The sequence below is a fragment of the Aquarana catesbeiana genome, linkage group LG06, assembly GCF_042186555.1.
Source record: "Aquarana catesbeiana isolate 2022-GZ linkage group LG06, ASM4218655v1, whole genome shotgun sequence".
NCBI lineage: Eukaryota > Metazoa > Chordata > Amphibia > Anura > Ranidae > Aquarana > Aquarana catesbeiana.
This window is the reverse complement of record NC_133329.1, coordinates 41,435,950-41,461,885: the sequence shown is the minus strand read 5'-3', so window position 1 is coordinate 41,461,885 and position 25,936 is coordinate 41,435,950. Positions and strand designations below refer to the sequence as shown.

The 25,936-nt window shown below is 43.7% G+C and overlaps 1 protein-coding gene across 1 annotated transcript in view; it reads left to right on the top strand.

Annotated features, from left to right (window-relative positions):
* Positions 1–24,713, top strand: part of PRSS8 (serine protease 8) — a 29,321-nt gene extending 4,608 nt beyond the window's left edge. Inside the window, exons 2-6 of the mRNA XM_073635724.1 lie at positions 11,718–11,741; positions 14,863–15,007; positions 15,696–15,967; positions 18,544–18,713; positions 23,380–24,713. Of these exons, the coding sequence (XP_073491825.1) occupies positions 11,718–11,741; positions 14,863–15,007; positions 15,696–15,967; positions 18,544–18,713; positions 23,380–23,709 (941 nt within the window). The 3' untranslated portion in view covers positions 23,710–24,713. The remainder of the gene's footprint in view (positions 1–11,717; positions 11,742–14,862; positions 15,008–15,695; positions 15,968–18,543; positions 18,714–23,379) is intronic.
* Positions 24,714–25,936: the final 1,223 nt, after the last annotated feature.

Genomic DNA, 25,936 nt, shown 5'->3' with positions numbered 1-25,936 from the left:
CAAAAGCTGAAGTTGCAGGCTATAAAATTTTTATCGCACGTGAACATAACATCCAATAATTTAGTACAGTTTTCGTCCAAAAAAATTTAGCAGGAGTAATGCCCCATACACGATCCGATTATCGGACGAATGATCGTCCCCTTTTTTTTTTTTTTTTTTTTTTTTTTTTTTTTTTTTTTTTTTTTTTGGAATGCTAATCTCGCGTCGAATCTGATGAGTTTACTAAAGTCACAAATTCTCGTACGACAGAATAAAAATTCGGAAGTGATGTCATGTGTGTGTGACAAAGGTTGTCTTATGTAATAAAAAAAAAAAAAAAAAAAACTTTGGCATCGGAAACACTTTCAGTTAAAAATTTTCTTTTTTCTGGTTGGTCAATGGTGATGTTGGAAGTGGAGAGGTGGTATTGAGGCGTGGCATCCGTGGTCCCATCATGTGAACTCTCCGGCCTGCACAGGAGCTGGCGGTCCTTCTGGGGTGTGTCAGTGCCCGGGAGCTGCGTCTTTGGCACGCTGCCTCCATCTACATGACACAGTTCCTGGGAAATGTCAGGCAGCAGCACTCTGCGAGGAAACCATCAGCATTGCTAATGTAACCTAACTAGTTATCACTAGTGTACAAATTATACAGATAATGGCATAATATGCCAATGGGAGTGTTGCAATACCGGGGGGGAGCTAACACTGGGTTACACATTGAGATTGTCACTTTCCTTTTAGGATCCAATTTGCTGCATCACTATATGAAGAGGTACACATCCAGTATATATATTCTGTGCTGTAGGTGACATATACCTGACCACTCTCTACAATATACACTGTGCAGTACATTACACACTCCAGACTTTGCCCCATTATGCTATGTAGTAGATTACACATATTTAATACTGTGGAGTATATTACATGCAGTACAGTGCCTTGAAAATGTTTTCATACCCCTTGAAATTTTCCACATTTTGTCATGTTACAACCAAAACCGTAAATCTATTTTATTGGGATTTTTTTGTGATAGACCAACACAAAGTGGCTCATAATTGTGAAGTGAAAGGAAAATGATAAATGGTTTTCAACATTTTTTACAAATACAAATCTGAAAAGTGTGGCGTGCGTTTGTATTCACCCCCCTTTACTCTGATATCCCTTAACTAAAATCTAGTGGAACCAATCGCCTTCATAAGTCACCTAATTTAGTAAATAGAGTCCACCTGTGTGTAATTTAATCTCAGTGTAAATACAGCTGTTCTGTGAAGCCCTCAGAGGTTTCTTAGAGAACCTTGGTGAACAAACAGCATCATGAAGGCCATGGAACACACCAGACAGGTCAGGGATAAAGTTGTGGAGAAGTTTAAAGCAGGGTTAGGTTATAAAAAAAAAATATCCCAAGCTTTGAACATCTCACGGAGCTCTGTTCAATCCATCATCTGAAAGTGGAAAGAGTATGGCACAACTGCAAACCTACCAAGACATGGCCGTCCACCTAAACTGACCGGCCGGGCAAGGAAAGCATTCATCAGAGAAGCAGCCAAGAGGTCCATGGTAACTCTGGAGGAGCTGCAGAGATCCACAGCTCAGGTGGGAGAATCTGTCCACAGGACAACTATTAGTCGTGTTCTCCACAAATCTGACCTTTATGGAAGAGTGACAAGAAGAAAGACATTGTTGAAAGAAAGTCATAAGAAGTGCAGTTTGCGAGAAGCCATGTGGGGGACACAGCAAACGTGGAAGAAGGTGCTCTGATCGAATGAGACCAAAATGTAACTTTTTGGCCTAAAAGAATAACACTATGTGTGTCGGAAAACTAACACTGCACATCACCCTGAACACACCATCCCCACTGTGAAACATGGTGGTGGCAGCATCATGTTGTGGGGATGCTTTTCTTCAGCAGGGACAGGGAAGCTGGTCAGAGTTGATGGGAAGATGGATGGAGCCAAATACAGGACAATCTTAGAAGAAAACCTGTTATGCCCCGTACACACGGTCGGATTTTCTGATGGAAATGTGTGATAGGACCTTGTTGTGGGAAATTCTGACCATGTGTGGGCTCCATCACACATTTTCCATCGGAATTTCCGACACACACAATTTGAGAGCTTGCTATAAAATTTTCCGACAACAAAATCCGTTGTCGGAAATTCCGATCATGTGTACACAAATCCGACGCACAAAGTGCCACACATGCTCAGAATAAATTTAAGAGAGGAAAGCTATTGGCTACTGCCCCGTTTATAGTCCTGACTTATGTGTTTTGTATTTTCCGATAACTTTGTGTGACCGTGCCAACATCCGTTGGAAAAAATCCATGGATTTTGTTGTCGGAATGTCTGATCAATGTCCGACCGTGTGTACGGGGCATTAGTCTGTAAAAGACTTGAGACTGGGGTGGAGGTTCACCTTCCAGCAGGACAACGACCCTAAACATACAGCCAGAGCTACAATGGAATGGTTTAGATCAAAGCATATTCATGTGTTAGAATGACCCAGTCACAGTCCAGACCTAAATCCAATTGAGAATCTGTGGCTAGACTTGAAAATTGCTGTTCACAGATGCTCTCCATCCAATCTGACAGAGCTTGAGATATTTTGCAAAGAAAAATGGGCAAAAATGTCCCTCTCTAGATGTGCAAAGCTGGTAGAGACATCCCCAAAAAGACTCGCAGCTGTAATTGTAGTGAAAGGAGGTTCTACGAAGTATTGACTCCGGGGGGCGCTATACAAATGTACCTCACACTTTTCACATATTTATTTGTAAAAAAAAAAAAAAAAAAAAAAAAAAATTGAAAACCATTTATCATTTTCCTTCCACTTCACAATTATGTGCCACTTTGTGTTGGTCTATCACATAAAATCCCAATAAAATACATTTACGTTTTTGGTTGTAACATGACAACATGTGAAAAATTTCAAGGGGTGTGAATACTTTTTCAAGGCACTGTATATTACATACTACATACACTGTGCTGTAAGTGACAGACACATTACCATTCTACTCTAGACACTGTGCAGTACATTACATGCAGTGCATAACCTACTCTATACACTGTGCGGTAAGTGACAAACTCATTAGTGTGCAGTACGTTACAACACAGTGTTTAGGTGATGTACTGCGTGTAATATAATGGAGTGTGTAAGTGAAATACTACTGACCACTCTACTCTAGACACACTGCACTGCATTTCATGTACTAAACTTTGTGTTAAACTCTCACCACTCTACTCTGTACACTGTGAAGTACTTTACACGCTCCAGACTGTGCATGCATTACATACCTTCACATACATCAGTGGAATCCTTCTGACCACTGTACTCCTACACACTCCAGACTGTGCATGCAGTACATACATAACCTACTGATACACGTACATAAGTGGAATAATTCTGACCACTGTACTGTAGACATTGTGCAGAACATTACACACTCCAGGCTCTGCCCCATTCTATATGCTGTGCAGTAAATCTTTTTCCTGAAGATCCTTCCTCCAACACTTTCCCAATAGGTCACACTCCCCTATAACCATCCTACAGAGCTGTACCCCCAACAAGCTCATTGGGCTCCTCATGCAGTTCAATGAAATGGCCATCTATAGAAAGTGTTCCTGGCTCTGCCCAGAACTGTAGGGCAAATGGCTGCAATCCCCTGTAAAGCTATTTCTGTAAAGTTCAGAAGTATATTAAGAGAACTCTTGTGTTAGAAATTCTCAGACGTTCCTCGATGCCTGCAGTTGTGCTTTTTAAAATGTCGGTTCATGTCAGAGACTGGCTGGGGTTTAATGATCGACCCTCCCCCGGGCTGTTTACACACCTCTGTATACCTGGAACAAATAGATCGGAGATAAGACTGTGTACAGAACAAGACTGCTGCAATCACTAATTATTGCTGCTATTCTTCTCTCTTGTTTGACCTCCTCCTGCAGTACACATCACACTTTTTTTCTCACGCTGCCTTTAGGATCCTTTTTGTCCAATGGGAGGGCCGGCGTGAAGGGGCCCAATGGGAGGGCCGGCGTGAAGGGGTCCAATGGGAGGGCCGGCGTGAAGGGGTCCAATGGGAGGGCCGGCGTGAAGGGGTCCAATGGGAGGGCCGGCGTGAAGGGGTCCAATGGGAGGGCCGGCGTGAAGGGGCCCAATGGGAGGGCCGGCGTGAAGGGGTCCAATGGGAGGGCCGGCGTGAAGGGGTCCAATGGGAGGGCCGGCGTGAAGGGGTCCAATGGGAGGGCCGGCGTGAAGGGGTCCAATGGGAGGGCCGGCGTGAAGGGGTCCAATGGGAGGGCCGGCGTGAAGGGGTCCAATGGGAGGGCCGGCGTGAAGGGGTCCAATGGGAGGGCCGGCGTGAAGGGGCCCAATGGGAGGGCCGGCGTGAAGGGGCCCAATGGGAGGGCCGGCGTGAAGGGGCCCAATGGGAGGGCCGGCGTGAAGGGGCCCAATGGGAGGGCCGGCGTGAAGGGGCCCCAATGGGAGGGCCGGCGTGAAGGAGGGCACAAGTGCTAAGGTGAGAAGACAAAGACTGGAACTTAGGAGTATTGGTATCAGATGGGCTGGAGTCAACGCTGTATCTTGGCCTAGGCCGGCACTTTGCAGGGGATGTGAAAAAAAAAAAAGCCGCCCCCCACATGAAAAAAAAAGAGCCTACTTCCTGCATGAAAAGAGTCCCAGCAGGCTTCCGCTATACTTTTAGTGTAGCCCCAATATAATGGGGCAGACTGAGCTGGGGGGGGCAGGGTCCAGGAGGCAAAATAGGTCTGGTGCCCCCATAAAGTGGCTACACTGCTGCCAGTATTTATAATACCAGCCGCCGGCCTGTGACTGGCCTGACATTCAGACAGACCAGCAGCCACACTTAATACAACTGGTGGCCGCCGATACTAGTAAGTGTGGCACTGGCAGCAGGTCTTAGCAGCCTATAGCTCTTCCTACCCTCCTCCGTGGCATCCTTGGGAGGCAGTTACGATATGTAATGTAACTACCTGACCCCCCCCCCAGGGCTCTCCTGTGTCAGTAGCATGAAGAAGAGAGAAGCCCCAGGTATGGCAGCAAAGGGTATTTTTTGTTTTGTTTTTTGTTTTGTTTTTTTGTTTTTCTTTGCGTTCTCAAGGACAACTCTGAGTAGAGTATTTAGGTGGTTTCCTTCCTCATTAATAACTTTAAAGAGATATATTAAGTGATTACGGGATTACTTCCTTGTGAGTCATACTTTGAGCACTAATGAACCTGTTGTTCTGGAATTGAGAGGGTTAAGTCTTGAGAGCTCCGGTGTTGGTGTAATGAAAATTCTGGGCTTTTGTAGTCTTCTGGATGAGAAGTAAAGCTGGAACGCATACTTTTTTGCTTGTGATATTATTTTTTTTTTTTTTTTTTTTTTTTTTTTTTGCAACCTGCTGATTTGTCTTAAGTTTTTCTCTATAGGAACATCTTTATGCCAGTTAATCCTGTTTTATTTAGCAAAGTGAATTTGTAATTACCGTATTTATCGGCGTATAACACGCACCCCAAGTTTAGGAGGGTAGTTTAAGGAAAAAAACTTACATTTAAATGCCCATCAATGCAGCCTCATCAGTGTCCATCATTGCAGCCCTGCCCAGTGCCTCTGCAGCCTTGCCAGTCTCTTTGCAGCATTGCCCAGCAGTGTTGCCAACTGTCAGTATTTTTACTGGCAGCCAGTAAAAAATGGGCATTTTTCTCCTGCCAGTAACAGGAAAAGGTTGCCAGTAAAAAAAATGTCTGTGACTCTTGGCCCAGGCCAAGACCATTTGAGTGCCTTCTACAGTGTGTTAGGGCAGTCCTGGTGGGGGGGAGGTCTGGTGGAATCAGTGCCTGAGCATTTTGTGTGATGTCATGGTGCAAGGGAGACGAGCCGAGCGACCGGAACCTTGTGTGTGCAAGGCAAGCTGGGAGCGGCACTGTCAGTGCTGTTTGGACTGGAGGGGACTGAAGGGACCCCCTGGTGTGGAGAGTGACTGTCACTGTGACTCGAGGGGACATGTTGTGTTGGTGAGATGTCGTCATCATCATCTGTGCTGCTGCACACTGCTGTCAGTGTCACAGTGAGAGTCAATTTCACATGTGTGTGTGTGCCGCCTATTCAGATTTCTTGTCCTCCCGAGTCCTGTCCCTGAGCTATTTACTTACTAGTAAATTTATTGTAAATAAAATAAGAAATTTTTTTTTGTCTTAATATCTACATTAAATCACATTGCTAATTGCATATTGCACTTGTTTGTAGCCTAAATACTAAAATATGCGCTTAAAACTGTAAATTTTGTAACTTTTGAAAATGCCAGTAAAAACTTGGTTATGCCGGTAAATTTTGGGTGTTGTGTCAGTAAATTTCAATCTGGTAGGTTGGCAACACTGTTGCCCAGCCGCTGATCTTTTAAAATTGGCGCCGATCTCCGCTGACTGTGAGCGGGGCGAGCGCCGGCGAGATACACAAAGCCGAGTGTACTCAGCTAGTTTCGGCTCCTCTCGCAGTCCCGCCCCCTGACTGTGAGTAGAGCCGAGAATAGCCGAGTACACTCGGTTATGTGTATATCGCTGGCGCTCGCTCCGCTCACAATCAGTGGAGATCGGCGTATAACGCGCACCAACGATTTTCCCCTGATTTTAAGGGGAAAAAAAGTGCGTGTTCTACGCCGATAAATATGGTAAACATGCACAGGTTAAAGATCTTTCAGTGTGTGTGTGTGTGTGTGTGTGTGTGTTGACATATTTTGGGGTCGTTTTTGACCTGATTCAGTCCTTATTTTTTTGCTATGAAGCTGGTTTGTGAATGTCACATGACCACCATCAAATGGAACATTAGTTGGGCAGGTCCCCATCCCCGGTGTTCCTCCTGGAATAAATGGCACCGACAGCCAAGAGCGATACCTGTGTGGTCAGATCAGCATTGTATGTCCTTTAATCCGCAAATATGGATTTAGCCCAACCCTATTTCCTGGCCCAATGTGATGTCATTTACAGGGCCGTATTAATAGTATCATGGGCCCCTGGGCAAAGTAATGCTCTGGGGCCCCTACAATGGAGATAGTGCAGGTAAACAGACATCAGGTAGGTAGGAGGCAGACAAGCAGAGCTTCCCCTTTTGGGCGGAGCTCCACATTAACTAACTACATACCCCCTTACATACACCCTTGATATCCCCCAGTACCATTATTTCATCCATGCAGTACCCCCTTTTCCAGTGCATATAAACTTTAGGCTATGTGCCCACCTCCAGCACTGGTCTCACCTATACCAATCAAGCAGGCAGAAGGAAGGGGCGGAGGAGGGAGCATCCCTCCGGGCATTCCAAGCCCTTCGGTGCAAATGGTGCTGGGCTCACCATGACACATAGTTACATAGTAAGGTTGAATAAAGACACCAGTTCAACCTGAGTGAGTGTGTGTCTACAACCCTGACCCTTGTCCCTAACCCTGTACATCGCACACTCACATCAGTCCCTACCCTCAATCCAAGGTCCCCATTCATATACTAGGGCCAATTTTGGACAGAAGCCAATTAACCTACCAGCATGTCTTTGGAGTGTGGGAGGAAACCGGAGTACCCGGAGGAAACCCACGCAGGCACAGGGAGAACATGCAAACTCCAGGCAGGTAGTGTCGTGGTTGGGATTCGAACCAGCGACCCTTTTTACTGCTAGGCGAGAGTGCTAACCACTGCACCACTGTGCACCACACCATCCACAATGCTACTTCCGCTCTCAGTGCTGCCGACTCAGCAGCTCCTACTCCTCAGCCTTCGAGTCCCGAGCATTAACGCTGCATGGGGCGGGGTCAGAGTATCACTGGTGCTCCAGCCCCGCCCCTCCCTGCTGGCTGTGAAATAATGGGTATCGTTCTGCACGGCGCAGTACTGCCAGCCTGCCTCCCCTGTGTATCCATCACTCTCAGTGCCATCATGGGGCCCCCAAATTCGGGGCAGCATGGGCTCAAGGACCAACTGCTTTGGCGAAAGTGCAGGGGCCCCCCATGCAGCTGGGGCCCCTGGGCAGTGCCCAGGTGTGCCCACTCATTAAGACAGCCCTGGTCATTTAGGGGTATTTTAGCAGGTGAATATGAGCAACTCCACCACTGGAAGTTCCACTTGGCACTGGCATTTATTCTGACATCTGTTTTGAGATGTATCAGCGATCATTCAGAATTCATTGACAGGTGCACTTGACCTCCTTCTGACCTGCATTTACCTGTACTTCATGCAGATTTTACATTCCAATAGACTTGCATAGGTATGGAAAATCTACTCGAAGCAAGCAAAAGCCTCTCAACACAGGAGCTTGGGGTCCATTCACACCAGCAGCTGCATTGGTGGAGCCTAAAGAGGAAGGGGTGTTTTTTACAGATGACAGGGTGGGTCTTTAACATGAAGGGGTGTGGCCTTGACAGGAATTGGTGGTTCATATTTAAATTGGGGGGTGTTCGAGTTTAGTCAGGCCTAGGGCAGCACAAAACCTAAATACACCACTGGCAGGAGTACAGCGTGTGGTGCACCAAGCCTTCGTATGAGTCGGGTCACAAGCTTTTTAGGTACCGTAGCTTGTCGGCCATTCAATGCATGTTGGGTATCTATTTACTCAGCGTAACGTCGTCTTTTATATTTTACCAACAATTGGGTATTACAATTTTTTTTTTTTTGTGCATTAAAATTTATTAGTGTTTTCTGACAATTTGCGGTTAATAAAATGGCTGTGCAAATAAATCTAAATAATTTTCTAGCAAATAGGCCTGGTCCTGAAGTGGTTAATCAGTACCGTTTTAGACCAAAAAATACATTACATCACTTCCGAATTTTTTTATTTTGTGTACAAGAATTTTTGTACTTTAGTAAACTCTTTCTTTTCCGTATGAAGACTAGCATGCAAAGGGGGAAAAAAAAAAAAAAACCCAATTGTGTGTACTAGACTTTTTTTATCCAATATTCTTTATCATGTGTATGAGACTTAGGCATATTTAACCGCCTCACCCCCAGGCCAATTCTGACATTTCTTAAAAATTTATATATATATATATATATATATATATATATATATATATATATATATATATATATATATATATATATATATATATATATATATATATATATATATATATTATATAATTTTTTTTAGCAGAGACCCTAGAGCAGTGTTTCTCAACTCCCAGTCCTCAAGGCACCCCGACAGGTCATATTTTCAGGATTTCCCTCAGATGAAACGGCTGTGGTAATTTACTAAGGCAGTGAAACTGATCAAATCACCTGTGCAAAATAATGGTGAGCCTGAAAACATGACCTGTTGGGGTGCCCTGAGGACTGGAGTTGAGAAACACCGCCCTAGAGAATAAAATGGCGGTCGTTGCAATATTTCATGTCACACTGTATTTATGCAAAAAAGACAAACTCTGCGCCAATGATTGCATATGTAAATAGTACAAAAAAAGTTGCTCCCCTTAAAAAAAAAAGTGATCTACACTCTTGAATATATAAATAGGTAATATAAGGAGGCGCTAGTTGAATCCTCAACATTTTAAATATCAAAAAATGTAAATGTGACATGCAAAACAAAAACAATAAAATACACTCAGTGATAAATCCTTTTGGTGAAAAGAGATGTGCATATAAATACGTGCTGAGAAAACAAATAAGGTCCCAAAACAAAAATAATTATTAATTATCCAGATCCAGAGTTGATTGAAATGATCTTAATTCCAATACTTTTCTAAGTATAATATTGACCAATCCTTCACCATACCGATAACATACACCCAACGTGAGCAGATGGATGGGCTGCTTACCAGATGTATTTGACTTCTTTAATTAAAAAGAAAGCCAAATATCGCTTTGGCAGGATAATGCCTGCTCACATATAGAGAAGCTGGGAGATGCACTGGAAACCTCTTCCTCAGAGTTTGGGGCAGGGTATGCAAAAACAATCAAAGAACATCCATAGCATAATACCGTTTATTAAAATATTAGGATAAAAAGAATAGCCAAATGGCTCCTTACATTAAAAAGTGCCAAACCCGGCACTGGGGCTGCTGGCTTTTCACATGTGAAGGAGCTGGATCCGTTCCGCATCCACCTCCGTGATGGGCGTGCGTTCCACCGGCCGCTACAGACAACCAGAGACTCGGATATGTCGTAAGGTACAACATGACCAGGTACCGCCTCGACGTACGTTTCGTGATTACGTCTTTTTTTTTTTTTTTTTTGTCTGAGTTCCTCATCGTGTGTACTGGGCATTAAGCTGATCACATATGGAGAACAATTTGATTACAAACAAGCTGAACTGTGAGTTGTAGGTGACCCTGTTGCCTCCCTCCCTTCCGACATTCTTTCATCTGAATATTTTAAGGAGATATCTTGTAGTTTATGGCCAGCTTTGCTTTTTTTTATACTTTCGTAGATGTTTGAGTAACTTTTCCTTTAACATTCATAGATCAGAATATTTAACGGATCCCATCTGTATATTCCCGCTACACAGTAATTCAAAGTCCACAAACACTGCGGGGTTTATAAAAAAAACTGCTGCCATAAAACTTTAGCAGCTGGGCGTGATTTCTCATAACTAATTTTAAAGTGTTTATTCTTCTTGTAAATGTAACTTCGGTCTGGTGAGGAGCGTTATAATGTCAAATCCATTAAGGGAGATAGATAACGATCTTATTTATTAGATTAGATACATTTTTATATATCTATTAACTAACACACACACACACACACACACACTTTTGTAAATATTTTCTTCTATCTTTTCATGTGACAACACTGAAGAAATGACACTTTTCTACAATGTAAAGTAGTGAGTGTACAGCTTGTATAACAGTGTAAATTTACTGTCCCCTCAAAATAACTCAACACACTGTATGGTCTTGGTCACCGTGCTGCAGCTCAGTTTCAGGGTCTTGGCAATCTTCTTATAGCCTAGGTCAGTGATGGTGAACTATATTTCCTATGATGCTCCACTACACTGCAGAGTGCATGAGCATCATGGGAAATGTAGTTCCAAAACAGCTGGGGTGCCAAGGTTCTCCATCACTGGCCTAGGCCATCTTTATGTAAAGCAACAATTTTTTTTTTTATTTTTGCTGAAGAAAAGCATCCCCACAAGATGATGCTGCCACCACCATGTTTCACGGTGGGGATGGTGTGTTCAGGGTGATGTGCAGTGTTAGTTTTCCACCACATATAGCATTTTGCTCAGCAATAACTGTTACTGCTTAAGATGACCAAGTACAAAAAAAAAAAAAAAATCAAATTTTTTTACATGCAAGGCTTTTTATTATTATTTATTTATATTTGACTGCTTATCAACTAAAAGTGCATTCTTGCAAATTTAGTTTTTTGTCTATGGAGTGCATATATATATATATATATATATATATATATATATATATATATATATATATATATATATATATATATATATATATATATATATATATCTATCTATCACAATATTTTTTATGCAAAAATGCACTTTTAGTTGATCAGCAGTATTTAGAAAAAAAAAATTTGTTACTGAAAATTAAAACTATACGTTTGCAGAGTGGCAGAAGCATAGGACATACAACACACTTCCTGTTTTGATTATTTTTTTATTTTTGTGTGTGTGTATAATTTATCCAGTGTGTCCAACTGGTGAGGGGGAATCGTCACATGAGATGACCTAAAGATATAATAAACCTGATTGCATGGACATGTGCTTGTGACTAATCTGTGTATTTTTTGTTCTTATTTTTTCAGCTCTGCATTCTGCTTCTTCTCAAAGTAAGAACTCCACTACTTATTTTTATTAAATAACAAAAAAAAAAAAAAAGTCTCATCTAAAGATGTTAATCTGACGGTCCTTCACCTTCTTCTTTTTTTTTTTTTCTTTTCCCTTTCCCCATATAACTCAAGTTAGGGATGGAACTTAATTTCTGTGCACAATTTGTACAATAAACAAGCATATCTGTGAGTGTTTATAGAGTGCTCCATAGAACTTCTATTCTGTTAGGGAGATTCCCCCTCCCTATCTGGTATGTTCACCGTTCTCACCAAAGGTGAAGGAAAATCACAAACTTTGTGTTGTCGCCAGAACAGGAATAGAAGGGAAATCTTCCCATGGGCAGCCTAGTTCTGGTGTCAACTGGGGATTTCCTCACTTCCTGTTTTTGGATATGGGACAGTAAATGAAGGGAAATCTTCCCATTGGGACACTCTGACGGGGAATTTAACCCTCCCTTACCCTATTCAAAATTGGGGGTGGGGGTGGGGGGGAGTTTAGTCTTTAGGCCCCTTTCACACGGGATTTACGATCAGGTCCGCCTGTCAATTTTTCAGGTGGACCTGATCAGACCCGCCATTCACTCCTCTGGAGCGGCGACATGTCTGCTGACATGCGCCGCCATGCGCTCCAATCCTGCCCGCCAAAACCGGACGGATGAAGGTCCTATTTTCCATCGATCTGGTGGATCGGAACGGATACGATTGGACGAAAATGCAGGTGGTTAGTTTTCACCCGATCTCCCCATAGAGGAGAGCGGGACTCTGTCTTCGTTCTGCGCAAAGACGGACCTTTCACTCGCCTGCTCAGAGCGATCCCCGCCGAGCAAGTGGATTCTGTCCAATGGAGGCACCCGTGTGAAAGTAGCCTTAGTTCTACTTTTAATTAGACATGTGCAGAAAGAAAACATTTGTTTCATTTCTGATCGATTTTGTTAATTTACTAATTTTTTGTTGCATTCGTAACCAAATTAGTTTAGTTTATTCGCTTTCGACCAGATTCTAATTTTTCCAATGGAATCGAATCCAAACCGAAAATATTGAATCGATCCAAATTCATTGCGAAGAATAACTGGTTCTAATCTATTCGAATTTCGGAAGACTTTCTATTTTCCATATTCTTTCTATGCTATTATTTTATTTCCTAGTCTATTTTTTTTCTATTCTTTTTTTCTATTCTATTTTTCCTATTCTATTCTTTTTTTATTCTATTCTGTTTTACTCCTTCTTCTTTTTTTTTTTTTTTTTTCTATTCTTTTTTTTCGAAATTCCAATTTCAGAAGATGGCTATATTTTTTCTATTCTATTCCTTTCTATTCTATTCCTTTCTATTCTATTCCTTTCTATTCTATTCTATTATTTTCTATTATTTTCTATACCATTTCTTTCTATTCTATTCTATGCTATGTTATTTTATTATTTTCAAAATTCCAATTTCGGAAGATGGCTATATTATAACATATTAAGGCTGGCTTCCCACTAAAGTGATTTTCAGGCGTTTTAGCGCTAGAAATAGCCTCTAAATAACACCTGAAAACCGCCTCCTATTCATTTCAGTGTGACTCTTTACACTGGGGCGGTGCAGCATCTTTGGGGCAGTTTGGAAGCGCTGTATATAAAATGCCCTGCCCATTGAAACACCGGCACTTTTAATCCCTTCGGCCACTAGCGGGGGGTTAAAAGTGCCCCGCTAGCGGCCGAAAAGCGTCACTAAAATGAGTGGAGCATTAGTGCTAACACTCGGCGGCCCCAGTGTGAAAGTAGCCTAAGGCTACTTTCACACTGGGACCCCTGGACGTTAGCACTAAAGCGCCGCTAGCGAGGCGCTTTTTACCCCCCCAAAATTGTAAAAATACCGAAATTGCAATGGGCATTATGGGAGTGCTATTTACAGCGCTCCCAAACTGCCCCAAAGGTGCTGCTTGCAGAATATTTTCCTAACGTCCCGCAAGCGCACCGCCCCACATGAAAGCCCAAATCGTCCTGAAAAAAATTCAGTATAATCCACCTAGAAGATACACAAAGTAGTTGTGGTGATATGTACGGTTTTATCTAACACATGTCAAAGCTGCAAAATTGTGCATGAGCATTAACCACTTGCCGTATTGTAAAAATGACGGCGAGCTGAACCTCCTCCTGGTTCTGGGACCACGTTATATGACAGCGCCCCAGAACCGTTGTGGCGGTCGCTGCATGTTCCTAGGACAACGGCCCAAATCGATCTCGGTTAACGGCCAATGACGCGGCTTTTTACCCATGCGATCGGCTGTGTCCGCCGGTCACATGTAAACAAGGAAGTGCTGTTTTTCAGCCCTCCTCGGTAAGGGTGAGCTCCGGCGTGTTCGCAAGCCGCACGTGCCAAGCCCGCACATGCACAGGGCTAATCACAGGCAGTGAGACATTGTCCTGATGTGCGGCTGCAGAGATCGAGAAATGTCTCACTGCCTGTGATTAGCGCTGTGCACATGCGGGCTTGGCACGTGCGGCTTGCGAACACGCCGGAGCTCATCCTTACTCCTCGGCTCACACTGACAGAGTGTGAGGAGAGCCGATCAGCGGCATCTCCTCACAGGGGGAGACATCTACAGGTAAGCGGTGTCCATCAGTGAGACCAATCGGTGCCCTTTAGTGCCGCCCCACCAGTGCTGCCCATCAGTGCTCATCAGTGCCACCCATCAGTGTGATATATTAATGCCACGCCTCATCAGTGCCTATCAGAGCTTGCAATTTGACAAACCTAAGAAAAACTTTTTTTTTTTATTACTAAAAAAACCCCCAGTGGTAAATAAATACCACCAAAAGAAAGCTCTATTTGTGCAAATGATAAAAATGTTATATGGGTACAGTATTGCATGACTGCGCAATTGTCATTCAGAGTGTGACAGCGCTGAAAGCTGAAAATTTGACCTGGGCAGAAAGGGGATGAAAGTGCCCGGTAGGCAAGTGGGTAAATTTTTTTTTTTTTTTTTTTTTTTTTTTCTTACCCTTAGGCACGAAGGGGGTTAACCTTGATGTCCGGTCTGAGCCTATGAATTGCTATGCATGGTGCTGTCTTCACCTAAGCAGCCTTCTGTTCTTTGGGGTGGATGACATTTTGGTACTAATGGGTTCTCTCTCCCTACAGTTCAGGACCGCATTGTTGGAGGTTTGAATGGAGATATTAATGATTATCCCTGGCAAGTGAATGTGAGGTACCAGAACGCCCCGGCATGTGGAGGCTCCATAATCTCTGCTCAGTGGATTATGACCGCGTGCCATTGTTTCCCTGTGTAAGTATGCCTTGTGTCCACCCATTCCTTCGACTTCTTTTCTGTTGTAATAAAAAAAAAAAAAAATTTTTATATATATATATATATATATATATATATATATATATATATATATATATATATATATATATATATATATATATATATATATATATATATATATATATATATATATATAGAGAGAGAGATAGATAAAATTCTCTTTCTCTCTCTTTCTCTCTATCTATCTATATATTAAAAAAAAAAAAAAAAAAAAAAAAAAAAAAGGAAGCCCAGGCAGGTGTGATCTAGTGCCCCCCAGTGGCGGCTCCGAGATAGCTTGAGCTAACAGGAAGTGAGTTGAATGGATCTGGGTGTCATCCAACCCAGGAGACTGGCGGCATCTTGTGGAGGTGAAGGTGTACTGCAGGGAGGGGTATAACGCCGCAGGGAGTAATAAAAGCAGATTCTCACCACAGGAGCAAGTTTTAAAGTAATTCTGAGACATGACCTAGAGGGGATGAGGGAGGATTTAGGGGTACGTTTTGGAAATGCATGGACTGAGCCATTAAGTCTTGGGTAGACAGGCCTCTTCCATCAGCTAACAGTCCATCAAGCCTCTCCAATGGTCACAAAAGCAGGGGTGAACTTGTTGGATATTAAAGGTGTTAATTCGTGCCTTTTTTTTTTTTTTTTTTTTTTTCGGCAGCGAGCACTCCATTTCAGATTATGATGTCATCGCTGGAACCACCAACCTGGATCCAACAGATCCCAACACACAGACTGTGCTGATCGAAGCCGTTAACAAGAACCCGACCTACAGCGAAGACACCTATTCTGGAGACATCGCCCTGGTCAAACTTAAACGCCAGCTGACCTTGACAACCGGTGTGGGGACCATCAGCTTATTGGCCGCCGGCGTCCAGATCCCGGCCGGACTGACTTGTTATGTCACCGGATGGGGCAACACCCAACAAGGAGGTAAGGAGGGGCATAGGTCACATGTTTGTGGGTGAAGCTGCAGGATAACCACTTAAAGATCACACCTTTTCTGCCACTTTTTGTTTACAAGTTTAAATCAGTATTTTTTGCTAGAAAATGTATTTATAGCCCCCAAACATCATACATTTATTAGAATAAACCCTAGGAGATAATATGGCGATCATTGCATTTTTTTTATGTTGCATGGTATTTGCGCAGCAGTTTTGTGAACGCAATTTTTTGGGGGGAAAAAATACACTTTGACATGACTTACATGACACACAATGTATACCCCAATTATTTTGTAAAATGTGAAAGATGTTGCGTAAATAAATAATAGTAAATAAATTGCACAGGCCCCTGGAATGGCGACAAACTACGGTACTTAAATCTCCATAGGCTGTGTGCTAAAATTCTTTACATGTTACCAGTTTAGAGTTATAGAGGAGATCTAGCACTAGAATTATTGCTCTCACTCTAACCTTCACAGCAATACCTCATGTGTGATGCGAACACCATTTAGATATGCGTGTGCAATTTGCCTATGCATTTGCTTATGCGCATGAGCACTGAGGGATGGGGGCGCTTTTACTTTTTTTTTTTTTTTTTCTTCTTCACTGTCCCTTTTTTATTTTATTTTTTTGTCACGTTTATTCCTATTACAAGGAATGAAAACATCCCTTGTAATAGAAATAAGGATGACAGGTCCTCTTTATGGAGAGATCTTGCGTCAAAAAGACCTCCAATCTCTTCTTTACCTTTTTAAAAGCAAAAGGTATGAAAAAAAAAAAATTGATCTTTTTGCTTTTATAAAAAAAAAAAAAAAATTTACTTCCACCCTGGACTGGAAGTGACGTCATGACGTTGCTTTGGTCTTCCAAGGCCATAGAGGCAATCAGAGAAGATCTGATCTTTTATCACCTCTGTGACCAGCCGGCCGCACCATCAGATCGTTTCTCAGGCGCGCTGGTGGAAACGGTAAGCCTGAGAAACACCGGCGAGTGGTGGGAGGGGGAAGATCGTCCCCTCCCGTCGCTTCTGAAAGCGTTCCAGTGGCTAATGAGCCACAGGAACGCTTTCATGAGAGAGCCAGCTGCTGGCTGAAGAGAAAATTCCGGGGTTAGGGCTGATGGCCATAACCTCTGTATTTTTATTTTATTTTTTTCCACAAAAGTGGAGTTGCCCTTTTAACCACTTGCCGACAGCTGGCCGTCATATGACGTCCTGGGCTTTGTTGGGTCATATCTAAATGATGCCTGTAGATACCTCTCCCCACCCCCTCCCGCCACCCTCCGGCGCTTCTACCGACTCACCTCTGCAATCTGTGAGTCGGAGAATGGATCCACTGGCCGCGGATGTTCACCATAGAGATTTCCGGCAGACCAGATGGTCGGAGGCCGGGCATGATGTTATGACGTCACGCCCAGCTTCTGCATTCAAAAAAATGGCGCCCTTAGCTGGGAAGCCAAGATCATTTTTATTTTTTTTTTATTATTTCAGGCTTCCCAGCCTAGAGCTGAGATCTAAGGTCTTATTGACCCCATATCTCTCTGTAAAGAGGACCTGACATGCCATATTCCTATTACAAGGGATGTTTACATTCCTTGTAATAGGCATAAAAGTGATCACATTTTTTATTTTATTTTTTTTTAAAGTGTCAAACTAAAAAATGTAAAGTAAAATTAACAATAAAAAAAAAAATCTATATATTTTTAAAGCACCCCTGTCCCCGTGTGCTCGCACGCAGAAGCGATACGCATACGTAAGTCCCGCCCACATATGAAAACGGTGTTCAAACCACACATGTGAGGTGTCGCCCTGAACGTTGGAGTGAGAGCAATAATTCTAGCCCTAGACCTCCTAAGTCAATATGTAACCAGTAAAAATTTTGAAAGCGTCGCTTATGGGGATTTTTAAGTACCAACGTTTGGCGCCATTCCACGAGAGTGTGCAATTTTGAAGCGTGACATGTTGGGTATCTATTTACTCGGCGCAACTTCATATTTCACATACAAAAAAAATGGGCTAACTTAACTGTTTGTTTTTTTTTGTTTTTTTTTTTTTTCGTTTGTTTTTTTTTTGTTTTTTTAAGCACAAAACAGTTTTTTTTCCAAAAAAAATGTGTTTGAGAAATTACCGTGCGAGATAAAAAGTTGCAACGACCGCCATTGTATTCTCTAGGGTCTTTGTTAAAAAACATATATAATGTTTGGGGGTTCTGTGTGATTTTTCTGGCAAAAAAAATGATGATTTTTACATGTAGGAGAGAAATGTCAGAATTGGCCTGGGTGGTAAGTGGTTAAAGCTCAACTCTGGAAAACTTGAAAATGATCCCTTGCAGTGGGGCTGCGCTCAGGACCGGGACAAGTGGTGGGCAGGAGGGGGCAGCTGCCCTGGGCACAATGAAGCGAGGTGGCAAAAAAATAAATAAATGAATGCAGGGTGTTGCACCCATTCTACAGCACATATTAACAGTGGGGGAGGGGGGGGGGGGCACAGTTTTGGATCCTTGCCTTGGGATCTGGACGGGGAGAAGCATATTGACTTACCTGTTATGATGTTCTGTGTCTTTGCAGTTACTCTTCCCAACCCCAAGCACCTGCAGGTGGGCCAAGTGAAAGTCATCAGTTCCAGGACCTGCCAATGTCTGCACAGCATTAACCCAAGCAGTAACGAACCCCTGACAACCATCCAATCAGACATGCTGTGTGCGGGGCACAAGGATGGTACTACAGATGCCTGCCAGGTATGTGTGAGAACCCCCGAGGATGACCATCTCAGTTTATGTGTTTTCTTCAGATGACTTTGTAAATATTTAAGAGTGGTAGTAGGCCTCATTCACATGGGCACTGTGGCCCGTACAGCGCAAATCTGGCTATTCCTGTCTGAGGGGCCTTTAAAGTGGTTGTAAAACCTCCCATAATACCCAGTGAAGTGACCGGCCTCAGGTGATGCACAGAGATGAAACCAATCCTCCTACATAAGTTGTACCCGTTTTATCTGCGGTCTTCTCTTCTCTACATCCGATAAACGTGCCAAGTTTTATAAAGCTTGTCTGAGCTTTCAGAAAACAGGGCAGGGAGCTGAGGTTACACTCAGCAAAGCTTAGTGAGAGCTGATTGGAGGGAAGGGACACCCCCCCCCCCCTTCGCACAGAACTGGGGGCTGTCAATCACAGGCTGTGTGCTGGAGCTCCCTTCCCTGTCACCTTTTTTCCTCTTGGTGTCAGGAAATTTTGGCAGAAATTACTCATGCTGATAGCAGCAGAGTAAGGAGGCAGCAGACGGAAAATCTTCCACTTTAAAGTGTAGCTAAGTCTGCAATGGAAAAAAAAAAAAAAACTGTGAGCAGGCGGGGCTCTTTTATGCAGACATGCAAGGCCTGTCCTGTAATAAAATAAACCTACCTGCCTGCTCGGATGGCTTTTTAAAAATGTTTCTTTTTCCTTAATTTTCACCTGGTCATCTGGCCGCTCACACACTTCCTGTTCTAGGGTGGCCACGCTCACTCACTCTACAGTGTCTATGGCGCAATGTTGTCACCCTAGAGCAGGAAGTGTTAGGACTACGGAACACCTCCCCCCTCTATGTAACCTGGAGGGAGGCATTTTATGGTGTGCTAAGATAACTGAGGAACAATGTAACCGATAAGAGAGAGGGTGGAGAACGTTTATCAGCTCTCTAGATTTCTGGCAAGATCAATTTTATGTATTATCAAACAGATACAATGAAACGCTTTTAAGGCTGCATTCACACTACAGCGTTCTGAACCGCAAGCAGATCTGACAGCGCCGGGGTGTGAATGACAAAACGTGGAACACGCAACTGAGATGCCATTCATTTGACTGACCCCTCAAAATTGCGGTGCGGGTCTGCCGTTAATGTCGCGCTGCAATCCGCATGGCGGGTCGCATGTCGCCCCAAAGTAGCTCCTGAACTATTTTTGGGCGACATGCGTCCCGCAATTGCAGCATGTTTTATCGGGCGACAATCGGGGCAGACCTGCACCGTGAATTGGAGGTGTCATTTCAATTGGGAGTTCCGCGTTTTGTCATTTTCTTCCCGGAGCTGTCAAATCGCGGGCAGAATCCGCCTGCGGTTCAAAACGCTGTAGTGTGAATGCAGCCTTAAAGAGGAAGTAAACCCTGATGGGTGTTACTCCCTCTTTGTTTCCCTGCAATGGTAAAGTATAATGGGCTACTATGCATCGCATCGCATCGCATCACATAGTAACCCATTATGTGTTACTTTATAGTAGCCCATTATGGTAAAGCATAATGGGCTACTATGCATCGCATCGCATCACATAGTAACCCATTATGTGTTACTTTATAGTAGCCCATTATGGTAAAGCATAATGGGCTACTATGCATCGCATCGCATCACATAGTAACCCATTATGTGTCACTTACCTGACACAGGAGCCTGCGATGTCCCCACTGCTACGGAGCGTCCATCTTCCTTCCGGGTATCGCTGCTCCAGCGCTGTAACTGGCCGGAGCAGCGATGACGTGCGAGAGCTGTCAGAGACGGCATGTTAGCCTTCACTAACGGCACGCTCAGTGCGCCTGCGCCGTAGACATCAGTGCCCGTTTTTAGGAAAACGTCTCCTTAACCGTGTAGGTTAAGGAGATATTTCTTGCGCCTACAGGTAAGCCTTAATCTAGGCTTACCTGTAGGTTAAAGTGGTCTGTAAGGGTTTACAATCACTTTAATGATGCATTTTAACCACTTGCTGTCCGGCCCATAGCAGTTTTACCGCTACAGAGCTGCAGCTGTGCGCCGGATAACATGTATATATGTGATTCTCTCTGGAGAAGATAAGTGAAGGGTTAGTGTGTGGGTGTGGCGCAGTCCTAATTCATAGAAATACTTGGTAAATCGTGTGTAGCCAAATAGAAACAGCCTGTGGATTGCCGCACAATGTATGTTTGTATTTTTTATTTGCAATTTTGGTTTATACTTTATATGCGACTTTATATATGGGATTTGGCTACACACGATTTACCAAGTATTTTCTATAAATTAGGACAGCGCCACACCCACACACTAACCCTTCACTTACCTTCTGTTTTTTCCACCTTGGTGGAAATCAAATCTGTGGAGGCAGCAGTCCTTTATGCGATTTCTTCCATTGTTTCCATTTTTTTCCATTTTCTCCACTTTTTTCTCCACTAGGACAATGTTACACCTACACAATCCAAAGGGGGTCACTTTGCTGTTTTATGTTTTGGTTTTATTTTCGTTGATTTTTTTTTTATTTGCAATTTTGGTTTATGCGACTTTACATATGGGATTTGGCTACACACAATTTACCAAGTATTTCTATAAATTAGGACAACGCCACACCCACACACTAACCCTTCACTTCTCTCTGGAGAAGAGACACTTGAGAGGGGATATGATTTCAAATACTGTACTGGTGACCCCACAATAGGGAGAAAACTTTTTCGCGGAAGGGAGTTCATTAAGAAAAAAATTGAAATAACACTCCTAAGGCCACATCCGTGTAGACTTGACTTCAGGGGAGAAAAGGTAGAGAGCCGAAAAGGCTCTGGATCGGACTTTACAGGCAAGATGGATGAGAGTATAGTAAAGTTTGTGCTTTATTAACCATGAATCATATCAGACAAGTCAAGTAGAAAAAAGATTTAAAAACGTACAGTAAGCACATGATGGTCATCAATGTCTGGTGTGAACAGAGGGTTGACACCAAGTAGACAGCAGTAAGCCCCCTGTGCGTCAACGCGTTTTGCTATTTTGCTTCGTCAGGACACACTTGGGGGTAGTTGAAAGAAACAGGTCTCACTATGTAAGCTAAAACCAATCAATATGACATTGTATAACAGTAGCCTATAATAAAAACTTTCAGCCGTTGTCGTATCCAGAGGACATACATACAACAAAACGTTTTTGGCCGACAAGGTAGTTACGTGTATTTGATATATGTATGTCCTCTGGATATAGCCCCGCTCCAGTGAGTGCCGGGCAGAGGAGGTAGCAGTAAATGACAGTAACCAGCTCTCTGCTCACGGAGCTGTAAAAACCAAGCTGTCGGCTGTGTTCGATCGCTCGGTTCTCAGTCTTGGAGTCGGCGGACAGATGCAGCATCCACCTAGGCAAATATGATTTTTTTTTTTTTTTTTTTTTAAGTGTTCCCATATTTAATTGTTGGGGTTACATACATTTCAAAGTGACTCGGCCATGAGAGAATTACAGGGTCCCCCTCCTCCTTCTTGTTCCAGGGCTTTTTAGCTTGGATCGTTCAGAGTCGCAGACCTGGAATAAACACGATCCAAAACAAGTCAATTGAATTCCCATCCCTATACACCTTGCAGATCAGTGACTCGAATGATTGAAGCCAAGGTTTCAGCATGTCTGTGGACATGGTCAAGAAAGATCAGCAACGTCATCCTAAAGCCCCCATACACACCATTTGATTTTCTGCAGATTTTTTACTTCAGATTTACCAAAACCATATAATATGAGGTCAAACCTTTAAAGTGATTTGTAAAGCTTTGTTTATTAAAAAAAAAACAAAAATAACAAACATGTCATACTTGCCTCCACTGTGCAGCTCGTTTTGCACAGAGTGTCCCCGAACCTCCTCTTCTGGGGTCCCTCTGTGGCTCTCGGGGCTCCTCCTCCACATCAGATAACCCCCTAGAACAGTGATGGTGAACTTTGGCACCCCAGATGTTTTGGAACTACATTTCCCATAATGCTCATGCACTCTGCAGTGTAGTTGAGCATCATGGGAAATGTAGTTCCAAAACATCTGGGGTGCCAAGGTTCGCCATCACTGCCCTAGGAGAAGCGCGCTCTCAGGGGGTTACCTTGCGGGCACGCTCTCGAGTCCATCATTCGGCATCCATACTCGCCGAATGTATGACTCAACCCCACCCCCTGTGTCATTGGATTTGATTGACAGCAGTGGAAGCTAATGGCTGCGCTGCTATCAATCTATCCAATAATGAGTCGAGAATCCCGGGCAGAGGAAGAGCGCGTCCCCGCCGCATGAAGGTTCAGGTAAGTAAAACAGGGGGGCCGGTCACTGCCAGGTTTTTTTTTTTTTTTTTTTTTTTTTTTTACACCTTAATGCATAGGATGCATTGAGGTGAAAAAACACGAAGGTTTACAAATCCTTTTTAAGAGTTTTTCAATTTGTATGCAATCAGGCCGGGCCCTCGCACTTCATGTTTTTGGTAAATCTGAAGACCAAAATCTGCAGAAAATCTAATGGTGTGTATGGGGCATAAGTATTGCTTTCAAGACCGATTCTTATATATATATATATATATATATATATATATATATATATATATATATATATATATATATATATATATATATATATATATATATATATATATATATTTGTGATTTATAACTACGATTGTCTTTGTATTCCAGGGTGACTCGGGTGGACCCCTCGCTTGCCCTATCAACAGTAAATGGTACCAGGTTGGCGTGGTCAGCTGGGGAGACCAGTGTGCCGCGAAGAACAGACCCGGAGTCTATATACTGCCCAGCGCCTACATCGACTGGATTAAAAGTCATGTTCCCGATTGCCAAGTAGATTCCATCACCATAGACCAGGCTCCCATTCCAGACAACGAGGGCGGCTGCCAGTCAGCAGATGGGACGGTTTACCCCTACCCCAACAGGGGCACCGCTGTCCTGATCACATTCATCACCCTCCCGCTGTACTGGCTGAGTGCCTATCTCCTGACCAACTTGTAGGCCCAGGACTGACCCCCACCTCCCCTCCCGACCATTGCAAGATTAATTCTACATCTCTCCGAGATCAAACTCCTCTCTGTGTCCTGTACAGATCTCCTCCCTGTATATGTACAATGATTATAGGACAATATCATGCAGCGTCATACCGTGCCCTTCCCACTCGGGGGCGCCAGCGATCTCCTATCCGCGTTTCTCAGATGCTTCAACTCAACTTTAGTAAATTTTCTTCAGAACTGACTTCCATTTTGGGATAAACAGAAAAAGAAATCTGGTGTTGGGAGATGCCTGAGGACCGCTGAATAAGAGAAAGAGACTAATTATTTGGCAAGTATACTGGTTGGGACACAGATACCAGCGCTGCAGGGGAACCTGGACTGGCTGAAGGGGGCGCTAGTTGCACATTTTAGCGATTTTGAGATTCTTTTTCTGTGATCCTTTGGCTGTCGCACAACAGCTGGCCTGAGGGCTTTCTTTCATTAAAGTAGATGTAAACCCCTAATCGGGTGATGTTTAGTTTGATAAGCACTGTGTATCCTATAAAATTTCTCTCCCCCCCCCCCCGCCTATCTTTAGTGCCCTTGATTTTCACCCAACACTTCCTGTCTACATGCACGCGCAGTTGCAGCTTCCTGATGACAGTGGACCTCCCCCTGTGGTGGAATGGCTGCTGGTTGTCCCCAACAGGGGGAGCATGTAACGGGGTGACAACACAGGAGCACAATTACCAGGCGGTTGTCACCCCCTAACAGGAAGTGAATGTACAAGGGTCTGTGTGTCAGGATCACCAGGAATTGTAATAAAAGCTGCAGATTTAGAGTGAAAATTATTTTTGAAATGACTGTAATGTGCTTTATATGATGTTTTATCGATTTTTGGATTTATGTCTACTTTAATATCATGAATCAAATGTACAGTATATATGATGTGAAGTTCTGTTTTGATCTTAAAGTTGAACGCCACAATCGGAAACTATTGTCTAAATATAAGAGTGTATTCTTCCTGAATCCTGGTGTGCCATGTGTATTTCTTCCAGATCTGTGCAGTAATTCAGTGTGAAAATTTTTTCTTTCCTGTAATAAAGACCGCTCCCTGCTGCTCCCTCTCCTTGTGCAGGGTGACTGGTCTAGTCTCCGCCCCCTCCTGTAGTTTTCTGCAGGAAGCCTTTAGTGGGTGGAGCCTGTGGGGCCCCTCCTGCAGGTGTGCTCTTCCCTTGTGCAGGGTGACTGGTCTTGTCTCCGCTCCCCTCCTGTAGTTTTCTGCAGGAAGCCTGTAGTGGATGGAGCTTGTGGGGCCCCTCCTGTAGGTGTGCTCCCTTTCCTTGTGCAGGGTGACTGGTCTACTCTCCGCCCCCTCCCGCAGGTGTGCTATTTCCTTTTACAGGGTGACTGGTCTAGTCTCCGCCCCCTCCTGTGGTTTTTTGCAGGAAGCCTGTAGTGGGTGGAGCCCCTCCTGCAGGTGTGCTCTTTCCTTGTGCAGGGTGACTGGTCTAGTCTCCGCCCCTCCTGCAGGTGTGCTATTTCCTCTTACAGGGTGACTGGTCTAGTCTCCGCCCCCTCCTGTGGTTTTTTGCAGGAAGCCTGTAGTGGGTGGAGCCCCTCCTGCAGGTGTGCTCTTTCCTTGTGCAGGGTGACTGGTCTAGTCTCCGCCCCTCCTGCAGGTGTGCTATTTCCTCTTACAGGGTGACTGGTTTTGTCTCCGCCTCCTCCTGTAATTTATTTTTTTTTTTGCAGGAAGCCTGTACGTTTTTTGTTTTTTTTTTGCAGGGGATGGGTGGAGTGGAGCCTGCTGAGTCCCTCCCATAGAGCTCTGCTCTGGCTATGTAAAGCACAGAGATTGTCCAGGTCTATTACCAGGTAATATCTGGGTTTGTACATTTTTGGTGCACATAAAATGAATTTACAGCAACCAGCCATAACGTTGACCACTGACAGGTTAAGTGAAATAATATTATCTTGTTACAATGACATCTGAAAGTGGGTGGGATATATTAGGCAACAAGTTGTCCCTGAAGTTTGCATTGAAAGCAGAAAAAAAAAAAATGAGGTATTGCAGTTTGTGGTGTATGGGGCTGTGTAGGCGCAGACCTGTCATGGTGCTTATCCTGACCCATGTCCACGGCCAGAAGTGCCTACAATGGGTATGTGATCATCAGAACTGGACCACACAGCAATGGAAGAAGGTGGTCTGCTCTGCTAAATCACGTTTTCCATCATGTAGATGGCTGGGT